This window comes from Abrus precatorius, unplaced genomic scaffold (assembly GCF_003935025.1).
Source record: "Abrus precatorius isolate BTA unplaced genomic scaffold, Abrus_2018 Scaffold9, whole genome shotgun sequence".
Taxonomy (NCBI): Eukaryota; Viridiplantae; Streptophyta; class Magnoliopsida; order Fabales; family Fabaceae; genus Abrus; species Abrus precatorius.
In genome coordinates, this window is record NW_020874439.1 from 17,563,933 (window position 1) to 17,589,093 (window position 25,161).

Below are 25,161 nucleotides of genomic sequence, written 5' to 3' on the forward strand. Positions count from 1 at the left end.
AGCTGCTAGGATAAACAAATAAGGTGACATTGATGACGAAGGAGTTCAAAAAATGGTTCATGAATTTGTAAGTGGTTCGGCCTAATGTGTTAGTACCATCATCACGTATGAGGTTGTATTTGAATTCTCCTTTAATGACCTTTGAGTTTATGTTATATTTATTGTAGGAAACCGTTTCACAAGTCACTCCAAAGGCTGAGTCTAAATCAACAGCCTGAAATGACATACTCTCTCAAGCACTTGGTGTAAGAGAGCAGCTAGGTTGTGTGAGGGCTATAGGTTTTGGAGTGACCCAAAAATTTGCATTTGGGCTAGCACCATCATATCTCACATCCATCGTTTACCAAGTGGCAGAACATAAAGCATTGGGTAGTGTAACAAGCAAACCTAATTTGCCTGAGAGATGCCATTGGTACTTATGTTGCTTGGTCATTGTCCCTAATTACTTTAGGACCAAGGTATGTATGCAAGCTTCTTTATAGTTTGAAAGACTAGATGTTATAATATATATATAATTTGTTTAGGTATATAAACAAGTACTTTGATATATTTCAGGTTGCCCCTTCATCAAGTAGAAGGTTAAGGAAAGAGACAAGCTACTTAAAAGAGTCCATTGCTGATCCATCCAATAAAGGTAGCAGTGCTTGTGTATCATCAGAGATTCTTCAGTTGGTAGAAGCCCAAGGTGCTGCATGCTTGGATATGATGAAGCTTTTTGTGAGAAGTGATTAAGTCATTGATATAGCTACAGTTCATCTGACAACTGAGCACTAAAGTAAAGAGTTTTATGACATTATGGGGAAGAAAACCATTTTAGAGGTCATACGTTGACATTGGTTGAGTGCCTCTATCATTAACCTTTACATATGGTAAAGTACTTTACAAATTATATAATTCTTTAGCAATTTATAACATTTTGTACATTTCATTGTATAATGCATTTCAATTCTACTTTTACAATACAAGATATTTGTGTGAAGCTTACTTGCATAGGACAATAATGGCAAGTAGATTCTCATTTATATCTCTGTATAAAATGGACAAAAAGCTCAATCTGAACCCACATCAACATATAGCTGAAATGTTGAAGCGTCATATGGGTGAAGATCACTTGATTTTTGCACCTTACAATGTTAGGTAAGTCAATCTGATTGGGACTCTGCTTTATGTTTTATAATTTAGCATATAATTTTTAGTTCTTGTAATCTTAAACATATATTTTTACTCTTGGTAGGCAACATTGGGTCTTGGTTGCCATCAATACCTTTGATGAAACTATGTATTATATGGATCCTCTATGCAAGCAGCTGAAGATCAGAACACATACACAGAACATATTTAATAAGTAAACATTCATTTATGTCAAACAACTATGATTAATGTTAAGTAGTTCAAATGTATCTAAGTTCTTTCATGCACCATTTTTAGTGCTTTTGTCATGTATCGAGCAGAGAGGGAAGTGCAACCCTCTAAGACAAAGATGCATCAAACAAGATGGGTCACTGTACAGATAATACTATATCATACAATGTGTTTTTTAATTTTCAGGTTAATATTAATTACACTAGATATTTCTCTATGTTAATGCTGGTTTATTTGTTTTTATCTTCCACACAGTGTCCAAAGCAAACAAATAATGATGACTGTGGATATTATATGTGTCTATTCATTGGGGATATTGTGCACCATGGATAAACTATAATCCCAATTAAAATAAGACCCTTACATATGCTAACTAACAGTCTGCCATATGTTACTATTTAACTTAATTAATTAAGTTTTGTATTTTATTGTTTTTTATTCATTATTTTCCAAAGGTGCAGATGCCAACTTTTCCTGACAACAGAATTCATCAAGTGCAAAAGGAGTGATGTGCATATCTATACCATAGATATTTAAAGGACACATTAAGCACAATAGATTTGTAGTATTTTTTTTTACAATACTTAGACAATTTTCTTTCAAAGCATTAGGCAAAAAGTGTAAATATGAGATTATTTTCATTCTGTCAATGTAAACTCTAATTGTAATTTGTATATGTGAATTGTAATTGAATAATGTAATGTGTAGTTGCTTTGAAATTCTAGTATATTAAGCTTTGTTTGTAATTTATATTCTTATTGAACTAGTTCTGAATATTATATGCTTTATTAGATATGCTAAAAATTGAAATAATGACAGTTTTACTAAAATAATTAAAAAAATTCCTTAACTTTGGAGAGCGGTTCACGAACAACCGCTCTGCAAAGTCCACTTGTGAGAGCGGTTCACCAAATAATTGCTCTCAGAAGTACACTTAAGAGAGCGGTTATGAGTGAACCGCTCTCAGAAATGAACTTTGCAGAGTGGTTATAAAAGAACCGCTTTTATAACTTCAAGATTAGATAACGGTTAGCTGTGTGAACCGCTCTCTTTAGTCTAGCTTCTGATAGCGGTTCACTTATAACCGCTCTCCAAAGTATATATATAGCAGTTACATAGTTAACTGTTCTCTTTAGTGCACTTCTGAGAGTGGTTATGCGCGTAACCATTCTCCAAAATATATATTTGATAGCGCGGTTAAATAACCGCTCTCTAAAATTTAAGACATTACATAGCGCGTGATTTTATTGCACTTATAACCGTTCCTGTTTTCAACCAGAACCGCTCTAACATCTCATTTCTAGCGTAGTGGGTGTACTCATAATACATGTATTGTAATACATTAAGTTATGTAATCAAGACTCACGTATTATGACACATTGATCTATGAGAAGGATATAGAGAAAAATGAGAATAAAATAAGAAATGCTGAGAAAGTGAAAGAGAAAGAGAAATGAAATAATTATAGATAGTTATAAAGATACACTAGGGGTGTGAAAGACGGGGTGATTGAGAAATCTGGAGGAAATGAAGGTGGTGGATGTCTTTCCATGATTGCACAAAAATTAATGAAAATAAAGAGAAAAGACATCACAGGCCTCACACTTATTTCCTAACCTAAACCCCTGACTACACCTTTACTAAAAAGGGTCAGGTCGGCACGTGTGTGTATTCGTATTGCTGCGACTAACCAGCAGCTATCTATACTATGAAGTCCTCAAGGGATCTTAGGAGCAATGAATGTGAAAGTGTAATAAATGTAAAATTGTGAGGAACATGAAATAGTATAAAAATTATATGATTATAATATATGCATTGTAATATATCGATTAATGTTGTTATGGTATATGTATTGTAATACATCGACGGATGCAATTAGAACACATATATTATGACATATTGATTGATGTAATAGAATACATATATTATGACATACAGATTAGTATCGAAAATGCATGTCATAAATAATTACAGAAAAATTATTGATTTGTTGGATGTGTGCTCCGCTTTAATAATGATTTGGGTGTTGTGAGTGTTATTGTTAATCGATGTGTGCTAAAAATGTGTTAGGCAATATTTTCTGTACTATATAAATTTTCTATCGAATAAGAGATTTAGTGGGGCGAGTGATTGATAAGTCTGTAACTAGGCCGTCTTTTATAGTCCATATATTCATATTTGACCTTTATTTTACATTAATTTACATATTAATTGTACAGTTTGGTATAAAGAGGCCACAAGTGAATTTTGGGTGCATTCTAAGCCCAAATTGATGGAAGATTAGAGTTTCGTAGCAGTCAGCACACCCAGACCCATTCAATAAGCACAGGAGTGCTTTGAGCCCATACAGGGTCGTGCTTAAGGCCTTGTATGGTCGTGCTCATCTGCGAGAAGCCCAATTATGAAAAGTTTTTAGGGTTTTCAAACCCTATTAAAAGGAAGACCGGAGGCACCATTGAGGAGAGTTTTTGACATCTTGGCTTTGGCTCTAGAATACATCTAATCTCGTCTCTCTTGCACGGGATCCTTGGCACATGCTTGATGACACTTGGAGCTTCAAGTGATCGTACTTGAAGATCGAGAACACATCTCACACTTTAGTTTGCTATTTCTTTTGATTATGCCTTTGTTTATGATTGTTTTAGTTCTTTTCTTTAGTATGAGTAATTAAGTCCATAGCTAGGGCTATGGGAACTATTGTTTATAAATTTATGAAATTTTGATATTTGAATCTAAATTTGATTCCCGTTTTGTGGTTAGATTTTATCCTGTTGCGCTTCTTTCTTAATCCTAATTAATTATATTGTTAGGCAACCGTACTTTAGTTAATTAATAGATCTATAGGGTAAAACGAGACAAAGGATTAGTTGGACCAAACCAATCTTTCTCTTCTAATCGTTATTAAATTAACAAGTTCGTAGGCTCTTAAAGCTTTCTTAAATTAATGTCTTGCATAACCATTGGGGATGCTAATTTAGAAAAACGAATATTAATATTGCATGACCATTGGGTATTAATAGTATTCGTATGAATGATTGGTAATCACAAGGAAATCGGATTTAGAGTTAAACATAAAAATAACATAAAGGATTGAATGAGAAAACTCATATCCCTAGGTTCCTCTCCGATAAGTTTAACCAAGACGTGCATTGTATTCCTTACTCTTAGTTTTATTATTGATTTTATAAATTCTTATTTTTAATTAATCTCGTATCTTTGAAGCTTAAACAATTGAATTAGGAAATTCTTAGTAATTGGAAATCAATCCTTGTGGGACGATATTTCGAGAACTTAATTTAAGAACCCTTTATTACTTCTCGATGAATACACTTGCCCTCCGAACAGTGATACTCATCCTTACTACTGTTTTTAGGTAATCAAAGTGAAGAGATAAAGATGGTTGGTCTGTTCTAGGATCATAGTCTAGTGGTATTGGAAGGAAAATTGCTCTGTAGGAACTAGAATAATTTGAGAAATTATAATATTTTATCCTAATTACATTTCGTGTTGACCAAGTTATGTAAATATTTCTTTAATGTTAGATTTTATAATTTATAATACTTTGGTGAATTTTGTTGTAATGAATAATTGGAGATGTTCTTAATGATATTCTAAACTTATATGTATGAAATCTGAAGCAAATAATTTACTCGATGCAAATTTAAGTTTTATTTATCACTTTAAAGTTATAAAATTATTCATTTCAAAGTTTTTACATAATGTGGAATTCTATACAATTTTTATAAAAGTAATGTAAATTTTGCTTTTATTTAATTCTTAAATCTGTGAAATAGATAAAAAATTATTCTATTTCCTCCCTTGCTATAAAAATTTATTTATTTACTTTTATACGAAATTGAGGATATTACACTCACCACTGAATCAAAATAAGAATCAATTTAATAAATTTAACACACATATTTAAGATAACATACAAACTACTTAAACAATAAGCATATCAATCAAAACAATCATATATATACCTCAACTCATTCACTATTTAAGAAAAATAACCATAGTCTCAACTATTTAAAATAATCATTTCTCATCTCATATATCTAAAATAAATGAGAGTACATAGCCATACACATGAACAATAGGCATTCAAAACTCCAAGGAAGGGATAAATTTCTCCTTACCTTAATGAGATAATTTTGTAAAAATGTTAATAATGATTTTTTATTAGAGTAAATAAAAAATAAATATTTTTAAAGCCTAAAAGTCACTGATGGTAATTTTTGAGACAAAAAAAAAATTTTAAAATATTAAAATTTGCCATGAAAATTTTTGGATAATAAAAAGTTTTTCTAGTCTTAAAAATTGCGAGTAGCAACATTTAAATTTAACTAAAATCTTAAAATTAAACAGCCCCGTTAACAATTTTATAAAAATTTTATATTCTAGAATTTCACCCGAAACTTCCATATTTTTATATTTGTAAAAAAGAAAATTCCATATTAAAAAAAAATCAGCCACGTTACAATATAGTTGTTTTACGGAAATGATTAAAGTTTGACCAAGTGACAAATTCTATGACAAAGTGTGACATGTACATCAAAGCGTGTGTTCAAATAAGCTCGTCCAACAAGTCCTCCATTAATTGTTAAGTGGATCATGTTTAAACGTCAACAGATAAGAGAGAGCAACGTTACAACAATCAGCTTCGCATCTATACCTCTGCTTGCGAATGATTACATTCATGGACCGTGGAAAATTAATGATGGTTGTTCCAACTATGTGTTTATAATGGAAAAATAAACCACTATGGCTAAGTAAAGTGAGTTTAATTCAACCGTTTTTATTATCGACATGAAAGTAGAATTTAATATACTTGATAGTATAGAATATGTAAAATTAGTATTCTAGTTCTATAATTTTTTTTAGTTTGTTTATAAGTTTTTAATTTTTAGTTATTATTTTTACTTTTATTTATGTTTTAGTTTAATGTTTAACTTTTGTTTTGTTTTATTTTAATTCTTTAACGTTTTGTTATCAATCAAATAGTTTCCTTCATTATGTACATTTAATTATATGAAGAAAGAAGAAAAAGAAGAAAATAGCGATGATAATGGTGATAATAATTAAAAACAAAAGATAATTATTAAAATAGTATCTATTTGATTGACTTTTAAAAATTAGATGACTAAAATAAAATAAAAATTTAAAGAAACAAATAATAATAATAAAAAAAACAAAGTTAGAGAAAATATAAAGGAATAAAGTACTAATTTTAACTATAAAATATTTCTAAAGAGTCTTGTTAATCAATGTTTTGAAAATATTGGTAAGAAAAGTAATAAATAGAAAAAGTTTGATAATCTTTTAACCAGTATTTTTTACCAACATTTGTAAATTTTCTTATAAATTGATTTTTTTTAATAATTCTCTTAATTATCAATCCAGAAATATCAAATAATTTTATATTTTCAAGATATTAAATGAACTTAGTTTTTGTTTAATCTTTTTTATAATATATTAAAAATATGAAGAAGAAAATGTTGTAAAAGGATATAATAACATCACTGACAATAACATTTAGCTGAGGAGAGAAATTATTTGATTATAAGTTTACAGTAACTTGACAACGTTAATAATAACTAACACTAAAATTTGTGTAAAATTTGTATATATATTTTCCTGTACAAATGTCACTAAATTGCTGATTACCCACAAAACTGCCATGCTAGGCGCCTTTTAATTGTTTTGTCTTCAAGCTGTCAACGTGACCATCAGCTTCAACATCATTAGTTAAACTGAAAAACTCACGAACTCTTGCTGCTTCTTTAGCATTTTGTGATCAACCCTTTAACTGTTCCGTCTTGTTATGATTTCAATAATACACATTGTTTTACCAACCGGTGCCTTAATCCCATTAAATGTTTGAAAAGAGACTATTAATTTAGCTTCACCTGATCTCTTTTTGAATAAACTTTTGGCTTATTATTAAAAAAAAAAAAATCACTTACAAATGGAATTAGTTCCTCGTACAGTAGCATTCATATATATTAGTCCTTTATTTATTTAAATTATTTGGTTATTCTCTCACGTATCAATATCAATCTGAACATATGCTTATAAAATGTTAATTTTTACTCTTAGATGTATTTGGGATAAGGAAAATTTTCTAAGTTAAAAATCATCTTGAAGGAAACTACATTTCAACAAGTTTTAAGGGCAAAAAGGAGCCAAAAGATAAGCCTAAAAATAAGAGAATATTGAAAGACCATCTAAGACTTTTAGTTTTATTAAAAGGGACACATGTCAAGCTATTTTAGAAGATTTTTTGTCATATTGTTAGTTTTTCTCTAAACTGCTTGAAAGACAAGAAAATATTCAAAGTCTACAAAACTAAAGACTTTTTCGAGTAGTTTGAGGGATTTCCAAGTCACTGACACCCAAAACTGCTCGAAAAACAGGACTAACAAGAAAAATTATAAGTCAAGAAAACTAAGGACTTTTTTGAGGAGTTTTGAGGAGTTTTCAAGTCACTGACACCCAAAACTGCTCGAAAAATAGAACTAACAGGAAAATATTCTAAGTCCACAAAAACTGATGGCTTTTTGAGGAGTTTCCAAGTTCTTGACACCCAAAACTGCTCGAAAAACAGGAAGTGGTCAAAAAATATTCTAAGTCCACAAACTTGGTCGTGTTCCAGAGTCCCTCCAGAATTGTTCGAAAAACAGAAATGAGTAAAGAAAATGTTTTAAGTCCACAAGACCAAGACAAGCTCTCAAAACTCCAGAATGGCTCGAAAAGAGAAGTCAAGAAGAAACTATTCTAAGGCCATAACATTAAAGGAACATCTTAGGTTTCTCCCAGAAATACTCGAAAAATAGAAAAAACATGAGTCTTGATAGGTCAAGTCATTGAAAAAATCCAAAAGCAGTTACCAGCAGTTATCAACATTCACCACTACGCAAAGGAGATCGTGGGCGATAGCGGTTACAAAAGAAGCTCCAACCAACAACACGATCACAAGCAATCGTGGATAATGAGCATCAACAGTTGAAGGTAGTTACTAAGAAGTGCCCGCAAAAGGAGGAGAACGGTAGTGGTCTTCATGTCTATAAATACTCCAAAACACCATTGTACAAAGGATGACTTTTTGCACCCAGACACCGCACCTAAACTTTCTGAGACGCTGAAACCCTGCACCGCGCCAGACACCAGCTACAAGGAGACCCACGGTGGCCGTCGTTTGCCGTTGTGAGGAGTCGTACGTTTACATTCCAGCACCTTTACATTCCCGCATTTACATTCTGCATTTCAATTCAAGTTTCTTCGTTTGTTTGCTTTTGTTCTTGTTTCTGCAATTCATTGCTTATTTCATACTTTTCTATAATGAACCTCTACGTTTGAGTCAATTCTGCATGTTTAATATTCACTATTCTTACTAAATTGCTTAATTTACGCGTCCATTTCACCGTTACATTAACAACACACTTAAAAGAACCCAAAGAGGACCTAAATCCAGTCCTCTGATTGATCTTTGGATTATTTCTTTACAATTGTCATTTTTCACCGTAAACAAGATGACATGTAAATATTAGAATGATGTTGTTTCACACAATGTTAAAGACTAATTTGATAGATTTTTGCATCATTGTCTAATTTATTTTCCTCTGATATTTCTCTTACCACTCTAAACCATGACGTTTAGCTGCTCCCACCATGCATTCTCATTCAAATTGCAAGAAAATTGCATTTTTTACATGGAAAGATGCTTGAAAATCTTGATGAAACAATTGGAAGAAGATTGATAGAAAGCTGAGAGGAATTGGGAAGTGCGAGAAATATGTCTCCCAAAATTGGAAGAGATTTTTTAAATGTTATGCTAGAAACTTATAAGTGAAGGGAATTGGGTGAATTCATCAGGAGAAAGTTGCATGGTGGAAGAGGACACAAGGACTAAAGGCAGCAAAAGTGATGGAGGAAATTCAAAATTCCATTGTTAATGAGAGATGACGCATAGGGTGGTAATTGGGTTGAGTAATATTTTGACCTCATGGGATGGCTATTAGTGAGAGAGTGCAGGCTACAATGAAAATTGTTGAGGGAAGAGCCTCACAGTGGTTTTGATGGTGGAATTTCTACTCAACATGAATGGACTTTTGGGATATAGTAATTTGAAGGTTTAAATTGTGTGACAAGAGGTCAGCCCAGACCATGTTTTGAAAATATGCATTTCTATATAAAGAGAGAAAAGAAGGGAAAAAGAAAAGATGCTGGAGGAATTAGAGGAAATGGATTCTAAGACATTGCAGTACAGTCCATGTACTTCATGAGATTGAATGGGAATGCATGGAGAGGGTGATAAACAATTTGTGGTAGCATGTGGCTGGGGAAATGCATGGTTGGAGCATCTAGGAATGTCATGGTTAGAGAAGAATGTTAAAAGATGGGAACAACAACATCAATAACGTAAAATCGATCATGTTAATTCCTCATATTGTGTGGAATAATATCGTTTTAGCATTTATATGTAGAATAATAACAAATATTAATGCTTTTTAAGTGTCTGTTAACGATAGAAACTTAACTGCATAATAATAAATTGATATATGAGAGACTAATGAGATAATTTAAATAAGTAAAAAATTAATATGAATTACAGCTATAGAATAATTTGAATTTTCATCAAATTATTTCACCCTATTTGAGTTAATCCACTTCAAATTTTGAATTTTATGGTCAAGTAAACAAATTCCCACATTTTATTTATAGCATAAAATAAAAAGATCAAATCAGCTTGAACTACATTATATTTAAAAAAATCGAATCTATCTAAATTTGAAAAAAAAAGTTAAATTGAAAAAATGAAAAATTGAAATTCATTAAGACAAAATTTAAAAATCAGAATGGCAGCAGGATTAGATGAATCGTTCCAATCTAACAAAGTGGTTTTATCGGTTGAGTCAATTATAATTGGAGGACAAGTTATTTCAGTTATAGTTGTATTTCCCTTAGATATATATATATATACATATCTTCATTAATGTACGCGTCATGCAGTGTTCAAATATTAATACATAAATAGTGAAATGTATAGGATGCTAACTTAACAAAATAATAATTAATTCCTTTTTTAATGCAAATACTTCTTATTGATGATAATTGTGAGGAAGGAATTAGTAAGAGAGAAGATTAATAAATAATTATCAGGAAATATTATTGTCTTTTGTGACGGAAAAGGACCATATGATTTGTTAAGGATGAATGGATTCTTCATTTGCCTAGAGACAATGAATAGATTCACTAAGCTTTGTTGTCGAGAACTACATAATGCGGCTATAAATTAATAACAAGTGCTTAATCGGGATGACGTATGTAATTGGTGAGTGCAAAATCTAAATATGATAAGCATGGCCCTCTCATATTTTTAAAGGATATTGTCAACGGGTAAGCTAGTGCAGATGCATGTACATTTTACAGTATCTGGTGGTTACAATACCAGCATATATTCCAAAATGTATATATAATATTATTTGTATTTTTTTATTTTTTATTGGCGGGTAGGGTTATAGGTTGGTATTATTATTGCTAAAGATATTAAATAATTTTCTAAGTTACTATACCTAATCATTTAATTCTTCGTATTTTTTTAATTGTATTATTAAGCCAGTTTTAATCATCTGTCACTCATCAGCACATTACATAATGATTGACATTTTTTAAACACTTAAATTTCGTTTTACTTTACCATAAAACTGACCCTTCAAACACTCTTATACTGTTTAAAATAACTTACAAGGTACAACTAATTTATACGTGTCTCATACCTACGCATTTTGCAAATTTGTAATATTCATTTAATATTTGTATTTTATTTAGGTAAATTTTACATTTTTTATTTTGTATATATAATTCAAATATTTAATCTAAAATTTGATAAATTTTTAAATATTTTAAAATAAAAAGAAAGAAATGAAAGCAATAAATTTACAATGATAAAGAGTGGGTATTGATAAATTTTTAAAAATTAGTATATTAGTCTCTTAAAACTTTTTCATTTTTTTTGTTTTTTTTTTAACATTTTTGTTCATTTTGGTCCATTAATTTATAAATGTGTTTTAAATAAGTTATTTTTTGTTTAAAAATGTTAACTCTATTAAAAAAAAATTATTCTTTTTTCCTCTTCTTACCCGTCATTCACGTCTTCATGATCTATTTCTTTTTTTTCCTATAAACTTCAACAAAAACAAAATACATTTTGATGATTTTTTTTTTCTTCTTCTTTCTACTTCTTTTAACCTCCATCCACACCTTCACGACCTATTTTTTCCTACGGACTCTAATAAAAACGCACATTATGACATGTACAAAGGTGTTTTAATCACCAACATTTCTTTTTCATGTTGTTACCTCAACTATTAATTTTATGGTTATGCAAAAGAATGAAGTTTCAATTAAGAGAGAATTCATAAAATGAAAAATGAGTCATAAAAGTATGGATGAGGGGTAAGAAAATGAAGGAAACTAGGAAGAGGGAAAAAAAAAAGAGGATAAATATTTTGAGGAAAAGTAAAAAGAGGAAAGTCATTCAAGGCTTTGTCACTATTAAAATAATGTTAGTACCTTATTTTTGTTTGATGTTGTCATCAAAGTTTTGCTCTCCCTGTCATCAAATTTTATGGTAATGCAAAAGAATGAAGTTTAAATTAAGAAAGAATTCATAAGATGAAAAATGAGTGATAAAAGTATGAATGAGGGGTAAAAAAATGAAGGAAACAAGGAAGAGGAAAGAAAAAAAAAAGGATGAATGTTTTGAGGAAAAGGAAAAAAAAATGTCATTCAAGGTTTTGTCATTATTAAAATAATGTTAGTATCTTATTTTTATTTGATGTTGCTATCAAAGTTCTGTTCCCTGCATTCTCTTACAACCCTAGGACCCAACTAAGAAATCCACCAAAATGTATTGGGTTTTTGTCAGCGTCTTCGAGGAGAAGGAGAAATGGGTTATGGAAGTGTGAATGAGGTGTAAAAGAGGGAACAAAAAGAAAAAAGAGGAGTAAAAAAACAAGAAAATGAAATAGCCAAAAGATTTTCAGAATATACAATATTGATGCCAAAATTTAGAAGGAGAAAGAAAATGAATAATAATTTTTTAATAGAATCATCATCTTTTATAGAATAATACTCATTTGAAATATTTTATAAGTTAACACCACAAGAAATGTACTCATTAGTGACCAACAAAAGTTAGTAGCAATCAAATTAGCAACTAATAATATTTATAATAATAAGAAAAAACTAGCAAGTGGATTTTTTTCGTTGCAAAAACTAATTCACGAAAAACTATTATTAAAATGAAAAGATAGAAAACAAAAAGGAATAGGTGGTCTTGAAGCTTCTCATTTCACATCCAGACTTAGGAATTTTTGGAGGGAGTAGGAATAAGGAGAAAAGGAAAAAGCAAACAGAGTTTTTGTAGAGTAGGCAGAGGTTAAAGGAATATGTGAGGCGAAACAAGTAATAAAGACAATATCAATGATGGTAATACAACTCACGATGGCTAAGGGTGACTTTAAAGCCTTCGTTCGAAAAGTGAAAAAAGAATGATAGAGTGAAAGGTGAAAAAAGAAATTGAGATAGAGAAAGAAAGAGAGGAGGAGAGAGAATGATCATTGCATTATCGACAATGAGAGGGAAGAGCTCTATAAGAATAGTAAAGTCACTTTTATAATTTTAAATAGTCAAAAGAAAATAAATAAATAAAAAAGAGAAAGAAATGGATAAAATATAAGTTGTATTCTCTTGCTATCATAAAACTTGAAAAAAAAAAAAAAAGAAATATCTTATAATTATGGCAATAAAATTAGAGGCTAAAACTTTGATGTCTTGCTTATAAATATATTCTCTTTAAATTAGTTTTAATCATCGTATTTCAGTGTGTTAATGTCTAGATAGAAAAGCTTAAAAAAAATACAATTTCTACTATAAGATTCTTTTAGTGTTTTATTTTTTTATTATTAAAAAAGTATTATTATTCTCTACTCTTTCGCAGAATAAAAGATTTATTTTCAGCATTTTTTAACTCTATTTTAGTTATAAATATTTACTCTATATACTCTTGTACCTAATAATGATATTAGAATTATATATATATACCCCCACGCATACAAGATGAGAAATGTTACGTTGTACAACCCAATACTACACGCCTAAAATATATCGAAAAGTTTATTAGGAATGGTATTTATTGGAAAACAAAAACTTATCCATCACTTTCGTAATTTGTTTGAACATGATTTTTCCTTTTTAATAAACAAAATGATATATTAAATGTGCTAAACAACAATACATAATCACTTTACAAGACATTCAACATTAAGAGATTAGTAATTAAAACACTGCCTACTCCTACAAACATTATGACAGTTCACAAACAACTTGATTATGCCTTTTCCTTTGGAAATCCTTAGTCTGAAACATATCCTTAGTATGCTGCGAAATTAATCATATGATTATCATCTTGGGAGAATCCCTTACTCCATGTTGCATTGGTCGGTTCCGGCCAAAGATTTCGATGCTCAAACCTAAGATATACAAATGCCGTCCATATTCTATTTCCTCTTTTTATATTCTTTTTTTTTTTTTCTCTTTAGGTTTTTGAGAATTTAGTTCTATGATATCTATATCTTCCCCAACTTCTACTTCTAATTTATGACATTGCACCAGTTTTCCTATGTTGGGTTTTCTATTCTTCGCTAAACAGACAGTTTACTTACAACTGGTTTGAGTGAACAGTGATATTTTGATGTCAATGAAATTTCAACGTTTTCTTTCCAGTGGATGACAAAAGTATGCACATATTTTGAAGCCCAATGAAATTTGACATGTAATTTTTCTCTCAGCTCGTGAGTTGTTTTAGGTTTTAGTTAGAAAAAAAATTAATCCTTATGAGGTATTATTTTAAAGACACCGATAAATTTCTTTATAAGCAAAATAATATATAAAGTGTAAGGAGTAGTTAAACCCATTTACATAGTTTAACATTAATTAATTTCATATATTGAAGTTTCATGGTTTTAAATGCTGAAGATAAATATTTAAACTGAAAGTGACGTTTGGACCATGCAATTTTGAAATATGAATTGTTTGTTGTTGAGGTTCCGAATGGGACAAAACTGATGACATTTATGGTTATTAGTATTATATTGCAGCTGAAATCAAAGCTACCGTCGAAGTTCCATTTTGGCATAAGCATTTCATTCACGTTTATCATATGTAAATGCTGTATATTTATGCGACTCAGAAAGTAAATTTGGCTGTTTCTTGGTAACTATGCTGAGGGAGCCAAGATACTTCGGCGAACATCATTAGCATGAATGTTTAGAAAAATGTGCTTTCTAGAAAAGATCATGTTAATAAGTGTTCTAACAATACTATTTTTTAAAAATTATATTAAAATATATTGAAAATTACAGAATTAAATGTTTTTTTATTTTTAACCAAAAAATTACGTTAATTCGTCAACCAGTGTTCTTTAATATTTCCCTTCTAAAAATAGCAGCAATCATCGTGTCGTAAATTTTTGTGTCGTGAAACTTCCGGTGTTTTCCTATTCTCCATGACATTCTTGTTTCCCAAAGCATACCGTAAAATCAATGTTCCTCTTGTTTTTGAACCAAAATAATGCGGACAAAACTCAGTATAGTTTCTTAGATATTTTAAATATTTTTTTAATTAAATTAAAGTTTTATTCTTTTAAAATATGACCACATAAAACCTAGAGTGTATTGAAATAAAATTCTAATTTTAATTAAAAATAATATAAAACACATCTAAAAAAAACTGTGATTAAATTTGGTCCAAAATATGCTAGCGGTTACAAAAATTTTACAGTAAACTGTGTATGTTCAGGACATTGAATTTTCAAAATTAATGTTACTGTATGTAAGTAGAATTATTGCTGAAGAAAGAAATACAACTTTTTTTGCTTTTAAGTATCAGTCTTATATACAAAACTTTAATAATATATATTATACTTTAAGATGATTTTATCATCTAACCAAACTCTTTCCTTTAAAATTTAATTTCAAACTGTCATTTTTATATAATTATTTTTTAATATCGATTTATTCAAATATCAATCTTTTAAAAATTTAGAAACCCTAAGGCTTAAGTTATCTTGACTTTACTAAATTCAGTTTAGGTTTATATCATTATCAATATTACTTTACAGCGATGAAGGACCCAAATCGTCGTTTCATACAAAATCTAAGGGCAGCGTTCAAATGAAGTTTCAGTTTATGGGTCCAGCTCTAATATACAAGTTTTGATTTGTTAAGAAGTACAAAGATGGCGCAGTTTCAATAACTAAAATACAGTGTTAGACCAAAAGTTGCAGTGTACCTTGCTTAAAATTACGGGCTTGTTTATTTGATTAGAAAAATTATTTTATCTTATTTTTATAGTTATTATATAATTTTAATTAATAACATGGGGAAAATGTATTTTATAGCCTTATGATATTCTATTTTTTAGTGTACATTTTATCCTAGAAGCGGGCCTTGGTTAAAACTTAAATAGACAAAATAGTATAAAAGAATGAAGGTAATTTATTAGCTTGCTACACTTCAAATATAAAAAATAATATAAAAATTTATCTTTTATCTTATTACAATTTTATATAACTTTTGTATGTTATCATATTTACCAAACCAATACATAAGTGAAAACATGTTAGCTATTGGTCAAGGTTTATGACTTAATATACTTTTATATATTAAATTTTATTCATTTAAATGAGAAAGCATTTTTAGATGTTATCTCAATGAAGGGTATTTTAAAGATTATATTTTTATCATTCGACTATGTGACTTCTTTTATATTGAGCATTTAATCTTTTAAATTTATTTTAATTTTTAATACAAATTTTTAAATTCAAGTACTTGGGTCGATTTTACATAATAATGAAGAAATAAATAAAAATGTTACTCATAAAATACAAGGTGAGTTATTAAAGTGAAAAAGATATTAGAAGTTATTTGTAATCATAAAATACATATCAAATTGAAAGGAAAATTTTATTGTATTGTACGACTAATTATCTTAATTAAAGTGAGAAAGACATTAGTTGTGTCGCTTAGACAAAAACAATCACTCTCGAGTAGATTTGGTGTCCTTACTTTAATTAGAAATTTAAATTGTGAAGATAAATTTTATCTCAATTATGAATAAAACTAATATAATTTTACTTGCAATTGTTTAATGAATAGGATTTATATCTAAAATTTTAAAAAATTTACTAACTTCTATTATTTTAAGATTCATGCAAATATGAACTTTTCTAATTCATTTAGAATTCTTACCTATTTTAATTTAATATTTTATTAAAAATTATTTATGAAATAAGAGAAAAACGATCAATTAATTAAGAGTGTCACAATTTAGTGGTATCAGAGTAATTTGTCCTAACAAGACTAGGATATGTATGAGACTAGTTTGCTTGTAATATGTGTACGTATATTCTTCTTTTGCAAGAATATAAGATGATTATTTGCTAGTATGACCTATTTGGTATTCTAAATAGGGAATTGTGTATATATATACGTATGTGAACATCAGGCATATGTATGTGAACAATAGGCTTGCTAACATACATATGACATGTTTCTTTGAACTAGAATATGGCAGGTAGAGGTAGACCAGTTGGAACCACTAATGCGATTCTGGCACGTATGACTTAAGTACTACCTACTCTAGTACATGATAGAGGTGCGTAGCCAGCAAAATACCAGAGTGTGTCTACATTCATTGAGCATAATGCCCCAAAATTTGAAGGAGGATTCAACTTAAAAGGAGCATAAAGATGGATTGATGAAGTAGAAAAAAAGTCTTTAATGCAATGGGTTATTATGAAGGACATAGGGTGTTGTATGCTAGTTATATGCTCACTGGGGAAGTTGAAGACCGATGGAGGTTTGCGAGTCAAGATCTACTACTAGTGAATAGATATATTGCTTGAGAAACTGTTAAAATGAGCTTCTTGGGAAACTATTTCCCTTGAGATGTGAAGAAACAAAAGGCTAGGGAATTCTTAGAGTTGAAACAAGAAGATATAATAGTGAGAAAGTATGCGGCTAAATTCCATGAATTGATGAAATACTGTTCTCATTACCAACATAAAGAAGGTGGTGAAGATCTATGCACGCAATTTGAGAATAGACTGAGAATAGAGATCCGTACCGCAGTTTGTATTTTTCAACTAACTGATTTTCCTACATTGGTAGGCAAATGTTGTACGTATGTATTTTGGAGGGAAGATCAATGGACAATAGGATAGGAGGACCTGTTAGGCATGATAAGAAACCTCTAATCTTTTAAAAAAAGTTGTACCAAAGTGCAATTCAAACTCAAGCAAATGGGGCATAAATTTGTAGTGACAATAGCCATAGCAAAAATTCTCGTTGTATGGTTAAACATTTCTGATGCAAGTGATCTCATGTGGTCAAAGACTATTCTATGTCACCCTTAATTTGTGGCTATCGCTATAGGGGACCTCATTTGGTGAAAGAATGTACCAAACTTAATTTCAAATTGCATGCATTGAGAGAAAGACATGTGGTTAGAAACTATTGGTATGCATTATAAATAGTAGAGTTATTGACATTTTGTATGATTTTGGAATTATATATTCATTCACATCCTTTCATCATGTGATAATCCTTGTTTTGCCTATATCTACTTGGACATATAATGTCATAGTGTCTATTTTAATTGATGAACCAGTTGTTACTTCTAATACATGCTTAGGCTGTTCTATAACAGTTTAAAGCAAATCTTTTCTAGTATTTTGAATTGCTTGTCATTTTCTCATTAAGATATGGTATTGGGAATGGATTGGATTTTATCCAATCATGTCCTTTTTTATGCAAGGATAAAGCCTTAGTTCTCGATGCTCGTGCACCAAATATTTCTAAATACTGAATGTGGATGTCTCAATAAAAGTAGAAAATGTTAGAGCTTTTGTAGCGTTGTTTCTTTTGATGTTGATAACTCTTTTGATGTGAAATTATACTCATGGAAGAAATTCTTGAAGGAAGTGGTAGAGCTACTACATGAAAGGGAATTCAAATTTGTTATAGGTCTCGTGTCAGGGTCTAGTATGATGTCGATTGTGTTGTATAATATATTGTTGATGGAGCTAACTGAGGTGAATAATCGAGTGGAAGAATTTATGAAGAAATGGTTTATGAGACCAAGCGTGTTATCATAGGAAGTACTTGTACTTTTAATAAAAAAGAAAGATGGTGACAGGTGGTTCATCATCGGCCTAATTAAGTGACTATCAATGATAAGTACCTATTGCTGAGGGTAAATGATCTTATGGGTCAATTAAGAGATTTTCTCTACTAGCATTATTGCTAACTAAATTGGCTTGGAAGGAGTAAGTTTTGTTGAGAGAATTAAGAAAGCTTGAAGTTTATTGCAAAATATCAAGGCGAGAATTAAAGCAAAGGGTAGTTGCTTATGCTACTAGGTGGGTAAAGTCATATGAATTAAATTACCCGATGCATGTTTTGGAATTAGCATTAGTGGTGTTCGCATTAAGGATCTTTAGGCACTATCTTTATGGGATAAGACTTGAAGTGTTTAGCGATCATAAAATTTTGAAACACTTGTTTAGTCCAAAAAAGTTAAGTGTGCAATGGGTAAGTAGATAGAGCTTTTGAAGAATTACGATTTTGATTGGTTATATCATTCTAGCAAAGGAAATGTTATAGCAACATATGTTAAGCATGAAATTGTTGTGCTATTCAGTAATGATGGTAAAGGAATGTCAATTGATGGAAGAGTTCAGAAACTTGAACTTAGCATTAAAAGTGAGGCATAAGAGTCTATTTTGAAATCTTTGGAGATTAGCAATAACTTCTTAGTGCAAATTAGAGATGCGCGACAAGGAGATAAGTATTTGCAAGATATGATATGATAGAAGGAAGAAGAAAAAGATATGGAGTTTTATTGCAAAGTTAACTAACTCATCAAATTTAAAGATAGAGTATGTATTTCTCAAGTGGAGGAATTAAAGTGGATAATATTAAAAGAAGCACAAAGAGCAAGTCAAGATGATTATAGAAAAGATAGAGGTCTATAAGGTTGTATAGAGTATGACTATTGATGAGTGAATTTTAGCGATGAAATTCTTAAAAGGGTAAAAGAGTTATAACACTTCATTTTTTATTGCATTTGTTTTTAAAAGTAGTCTAGTTTTGGTTTTGAAAACTGCAACATTTCTTGCTCAAGCGAGATTGCTTGATCTAGAAGGAATGCTTTTAGAGTATTCTCGCTCAAGCGAGATAGTTTCCACTTAAGCGAGAATTTCTCTCACTCAGGCAAGGAACCCTCTTGCTCAAGTGAGAATGGAGTGATAAAATAAAGTTCTCTAGAGTATCAGGTTATGTTCAAGCGAGTCTATCTTGCCCAAGTGAGAATGATCTCACTCAAGCTAGAAAGAATCTTACTTAGGTAAAATTATCAACAAATGTGAAGATATTTTTTCTCAAGCGAGAATTTATGTCACTCAAGTGAGAAGTTATGTTGTTCAAGCAAAAATGATCACTCTCACACATATTTGGTGTCGTTCAAGTGAGAATGACATTGCCCAAGTGATAATTAGGGAAAAAAGAGTATTTAAGTGACTCTAACACTCTAACGTTGTATTCATATGTGGTGGCTATCTGACGACTATCCATACCGGCATAAATCCTTCATGATGAGACATGTTAGTAGCTATTTGAGACTCGTGAGTACTAAAAGTATCGATAAATGATGGATACATTGTAATTGAGATGATTAAAGTGGTGTGAATTCATGAAGTATGCAATCAGATTTGGTTGAGTGTGAAACTTTGTATTGTGGTAACTTTTGGGTGAAATATATATGAATGAGTTATTATTATTTTAGTGCATACTTGTGTTCAATTAACATTTTTATATTATTTGTTTATTTGTAAAATAAGGATTCAGTGGGGTGGAAAATATTTACCCTTACAATTATTTTCAGGAAATGAAAATAAAAATGAAAAAGCAAATGAGGTAAATGAGAGTAGTATATTTGATGAAGATTGATCCGTTCTAAGATCATATTTTCAGTTGTTTTGTATAAAGAAGGACTTGTTTTGTTAGGACTTAAATTATTTTGACGTTGTAATAATTTTGATTGAATCTTAATTATAGTTGATAATGGTATGCAAGTATTTTAATGTCAATTTTAGAATTTAAAATATTTTGATAAACTTTGTTGTAAATAATAAATTGAGATGTATTTATAATAATTAGTAGGTTAATTATTCTACTTGAAATGTGTATGTGCGCGAGCACACGTGCAAAATAAAGCAAGTTAGTTGTTTAAATGTAATTTCAATCCTTACTTTAATTAGAAATTTAAATTGCGAAGATAAATTTTCAGCTCAATTATGAATAAAACTAATGTGATTTTACTTGTAATTGTTTAATGAATGGGACAGATATCTAAAGTTTTAAAAATTTTACTAACTTCTATTATTTTAAGATTCATACAAATATGAACTTTTCTAATTTATTTATAATTCTTACCTATTTCAATTTAGTATTTTATTAAAAAATATTTATAAAATAAGAAAAAGTGGTCAATTAATTTAGAGCGTCACACACTACATGCACACATGATCTACACTAGTTAGATAACTCTAAAAGATTATACCATACTATAAATATGGAAGTACCATTAACACCAATTTATAAATTTCATGTGGGATTTGCCTTTGCCACTTCAAGTAGGTTTATCATATAAGATTTTGAGGAGTTCTTGACTTGGGAGACATTATTAAGGAAATCCAACTTAGAGTATGTGGTGTTAGTGAGGAAGTTAGTAGTGTCGAGAGTAAAATAATTGAAGAGATAAAAAGAGGAGAAGAGATAATAATTTTGTTAGACCTGGCATATATGTGAAATATAATTATATTGAAGATAAGATATTGATGATTAAGAATTAAGGAGCGAGACGAAGCAAATAACATATAATTTAAATGTGATGAATTAAATTGAAAATAAATGTATAAATAGATATTACTATACATATTTTTTGTATGTAGAGATTAGTCAAGTAAAGAGATGAAAATACCAAATTGTATATTATAAATTTTTATTAAATTTTATAATATTTAATAATTTTAATATATTAAATTGTATTAAATTTTATAATATTTAATAAAAAATTATTATATAAAACTTTTAACCTACACGATATTATACAGAATAAAAAAGTAAAATTTTATTATTTTGAAATCTTTACACTGAATCCTAAAAATTTAATTTAATTTAATTTAATTGAAGGGATAAAATACTGACTCGCACAAATGTAAGAGAAATGAAAGCTCAAACTACGAAAATAACATGTTATTTTCCAATGTTATCAAGACCCACAGTCCTAGAGAGCACGTGTCCAATCCAAGCACCATCGTTAGCCACGTCACCGAATGGTTGCTGAACCAAAATGCTCACTCAACTTTTCAAACAAAAAGAAAAATGAAAATAAAATAGAAACGCCACCCCATTCCTTGGATCTTCACCTATAAAAAGGCCAGCGCTGAGAAGGAAACCACCAAGGCATTCCCAACACGAGGAAACCAAAACCAGAAGAGAATCCATACCACACATCTCACCAAAATGCCTTCCTCTTCCACAACCATAGTCTCTAAATGCACAATCTACCCGGACCAAGAATCAAACATGAAACCTTTGAAGCTCTCTGTTTCTGACCTTCCAATGTTGTCATGCCACTACATCCAAAAGGGTGTGTTACTCACTGCCCCACCCCACTCCTTCGAAGACCTAATTGTATCTCTTAAACACTCTCTTTCTATCGCACTCTCTCACTTCCCCGCCCTCGCGGGCAGGCTGTCCACCGATTCTGCCGGTTACGCTTACATCGACTGCAACGACGCTGGCGTCGACTTCATCCACGCTAAGGCCAAGCACTTAACTCTGAACGCTGTCGTTTCACCGTCACTTGTTGACGTTCACCCTTGCTTTAAGGAGTTCTTCGCCTACGACATGACGATATCTTATTCCGGCCACCATAACCCCCTTGCCGCCGTCCAAGTCACCGAGCTCGCCGACGGTGTCTTCGTCGGCTGCACCGTCAACCACGCCGTCACCGACGGCACCTCCTTCTGGCACTTCTTCAACACCTTCGCCGCCGTCACCAAGGGCGCCGGTGCCAAGAAGGTGCTCTGCTCGCCGGACTTCACTCGCGACACCATCTTCAACTCTGCTGCCGTCCTCTCCGTTCCCTCCGGCGGCCCCACTGTCACCTTCGACGCCGACGAGCCTCTCCGGGAGCGAGTCTTCCACTTCTCCCGCGAAGCCATACAGAGGCTCAAACAAAGAGCCAACGGCAATATCAACGAATTAACGGAATCCGTGGAAGTCATGGGAAAACAGGTTAATGACGGTTGGAAAATCGCTAACGGTAACGGAAAGATAACGACAACGCGCTTGGCTAACGGAAACGGAAGGAACGAGATCTCATCGTTTCAGTCGTTGTCCGCTCAGCTTTGGCGTGCGGTGACGCGTGCGAGGAAATATTTGGATGTTTCCAAAACGTCGACGTTTCGTATGGCGGTTAATTGCCGCCACAGGTTGGAACCGAAGATGAATCCGTTTTACTTCGGCAATGCTATTCAGAGCATTCCAACGGTAGCAACCGTTGGAGACATAATCTCAAAAGATCTGCGTTTTTGCGCGGAATTGCTTCACCGAAACGTCGTCTCACACGACGACGCTACGGTGCGCCGCGGCATAGAGGATTGGGAGAACGCACCGAGGTTGTTCCCGCTTGGGAACTTTGACGGCGCAATGATCACTATGGGAAGTTCTCCGCGTTTTCCTATGTACAACAACGACTTCGGGTGGGGTAGGCCCTTGGCCATTCGGAGCGGAAAAGCGAACAAGTTTGACGGCAAGATCTCTGCGTTTCCGGGGAGAGAAGGAAACGGCAGCGTCGATCTTGAGGTCGTCTTGGCCCCTGAAACGATGGCGGGGCTTGAAAACGACGTGGAGTTTATGCAGTACGTAACGGAGGCCGTGTGAGGGGGTTAAGTCGCAACGCACAGTAGTGATAGTGAAAACTCGGGACTGAGAGTGAAATTATAAGTCGGTGATGAAACGACGGTAAGCGGTGGAAACGGATGATCACACGACAATAAAACAATGGGTTGGACGTCGTTTTATATCTCGGTCAAACTTTCGCGGGGTGGGGTCAGTGTGCTAAGGCTGTGTTTACTGTTTGTGTGGTTGGCCCTACCAATATAATGATTTTCTGTACGTGATTTGGGGGCAGTTTTTCAGTTTTCACTTTTCAGGTGACCAATAACAGGATGGAAAATTAATAATAATATTGATAAATGGGAATTGAAAATAAAAGGAAATTATGTTAAAGCCAAAATAGGCTTTTGGAGTTTTCTTTTAGCAATTTTGTGAGGTATGTGTCGTGTCCCTTTTCCTTTTATATATGAATTGAGTGAAGATAACGATATCATTGATTGGAAGTTGGAGCTCTGTCATTGAGGATATAGTTGTGGATAAAGAATAAGAGATATAATGTGTGTGCATTTGGAATATAATCAATATATTTAACAATTGGATTGTGAAATTAAACCGCAAGGGCCCCCACCAAGTGGCTTAGCATTTGAGATGCTCCGTTTTATTTAAACATATCCCGTGCTGCATTCATTATTTGTTATTATTATTTCCAACATTAGTCCAACATCTGAGGTGCTCAAATTTCTATCATCAACACCACCAAAAAATCAGTGATTAGGTTTTTCTTTTTTTCAGTTGACAGCTACTCGAATAATCTTGTAATCATGAATCATGAACTAATTAGTAACACAAATCGGACATTCATCAATTCAAATTTAACTTGCTCGGTAATAATTTTACTGTCTTAATTTGCATCATTTTAATTTTATTAATATGGAAATTAGTACAAGTGGTACTCGGCAGCCAGAACATAGTCTTTTAATCTTTACCCAGGTAGTTATAGTACAAGCAATCCTTTTATTTATATTGAAATAAGGTGTTTCATCATAGACTGTCTTTTAATGTTTCAATTATATTCTCTTACACCATCTTTATATATCTTAACGAGAATACTTTTTTTTTTTATATATAAATAACAAGTTGAGGTAGTAATTAAAACTCATCATCTTCATTGATTTGTTGTGAATCATGAGGTTCCACCATGATTTTTTAATGAAGAAGATTGAGATATTAGGAAACTTAAGGAAACCTATCAACAATGGGGCTAACAAGATCAATTGCTCTTATCGAAATTTTTTACATCTTTATACTAATAAATATGTCTGTACGTTACACAAGTTTGTTTTAATTGTGTTAAATAAATTTATTTTAAAATAAAAAATATATAAATATAATAAAAAATTTATTAAATTAAATATGTTAAATCTTAAAAAAATATTAATAAATAAATAAGTAAATTTTTAATATATATATTATGATACATATTATTATTTATTTTAAAATAAAATATAATAAATAAATATCAACATACTTAAATTTTTTTAAAATTCTCTAATTTTTTAAAAATTAATGATAACATTAACAAATATTTTATTTATTACTTAAAAAATATTTCTTTTTATGATTATGAAAAATAAATTAATTTACAAATTTATGATATATAATAAATTAATAATAATATAATACATATTTTTGATATTTTTTAGTTTTAGTTATTTATTAATAGATAAAAATAAATAAAATTAAAATGATAGAATAAAAGGAATATGTT

At 30.9% G+C, this 25,161-nt stretch overlaps 1 protein-coding gene across 1 annotated transcript; it reads left to right on the forward strand.

Annotated features, from left to right (window-relative positions):
• Nucleotides 1-21,953: 21,953 nt before the first annotated feature.
• LOC113849967 (BAHD acyltransferase DCR) lies at nucleotides 21,954-24,049 on the forward strand. Its single transcript, XM_027480253.1, has one exon. The coding sequence runs from the start codon at nucleotides 22,014-22,016 to the stop codon at nucleotides 23,436-23,438; it is 1,425 nt and encodes a 474-aa protein (XP_027336054.1). The 5' UTR covers nucleotides 21,954-22,013; the 3' UTR covers nucleotides 23,439-24,049.
• Nucleotides 24,050-25,161: the final 1,112 nt, after the last annotated feature.

Bases quoted from the DNA above. Each gene is read 5' to 3' on its own strand.
- LOC113849967 (XM_027480253.1), top strand. From the start codon at position 22,014: ATGCCTTCCTCTTCCACAACCATAGTCTCTAAATGCACAATCTACCCG.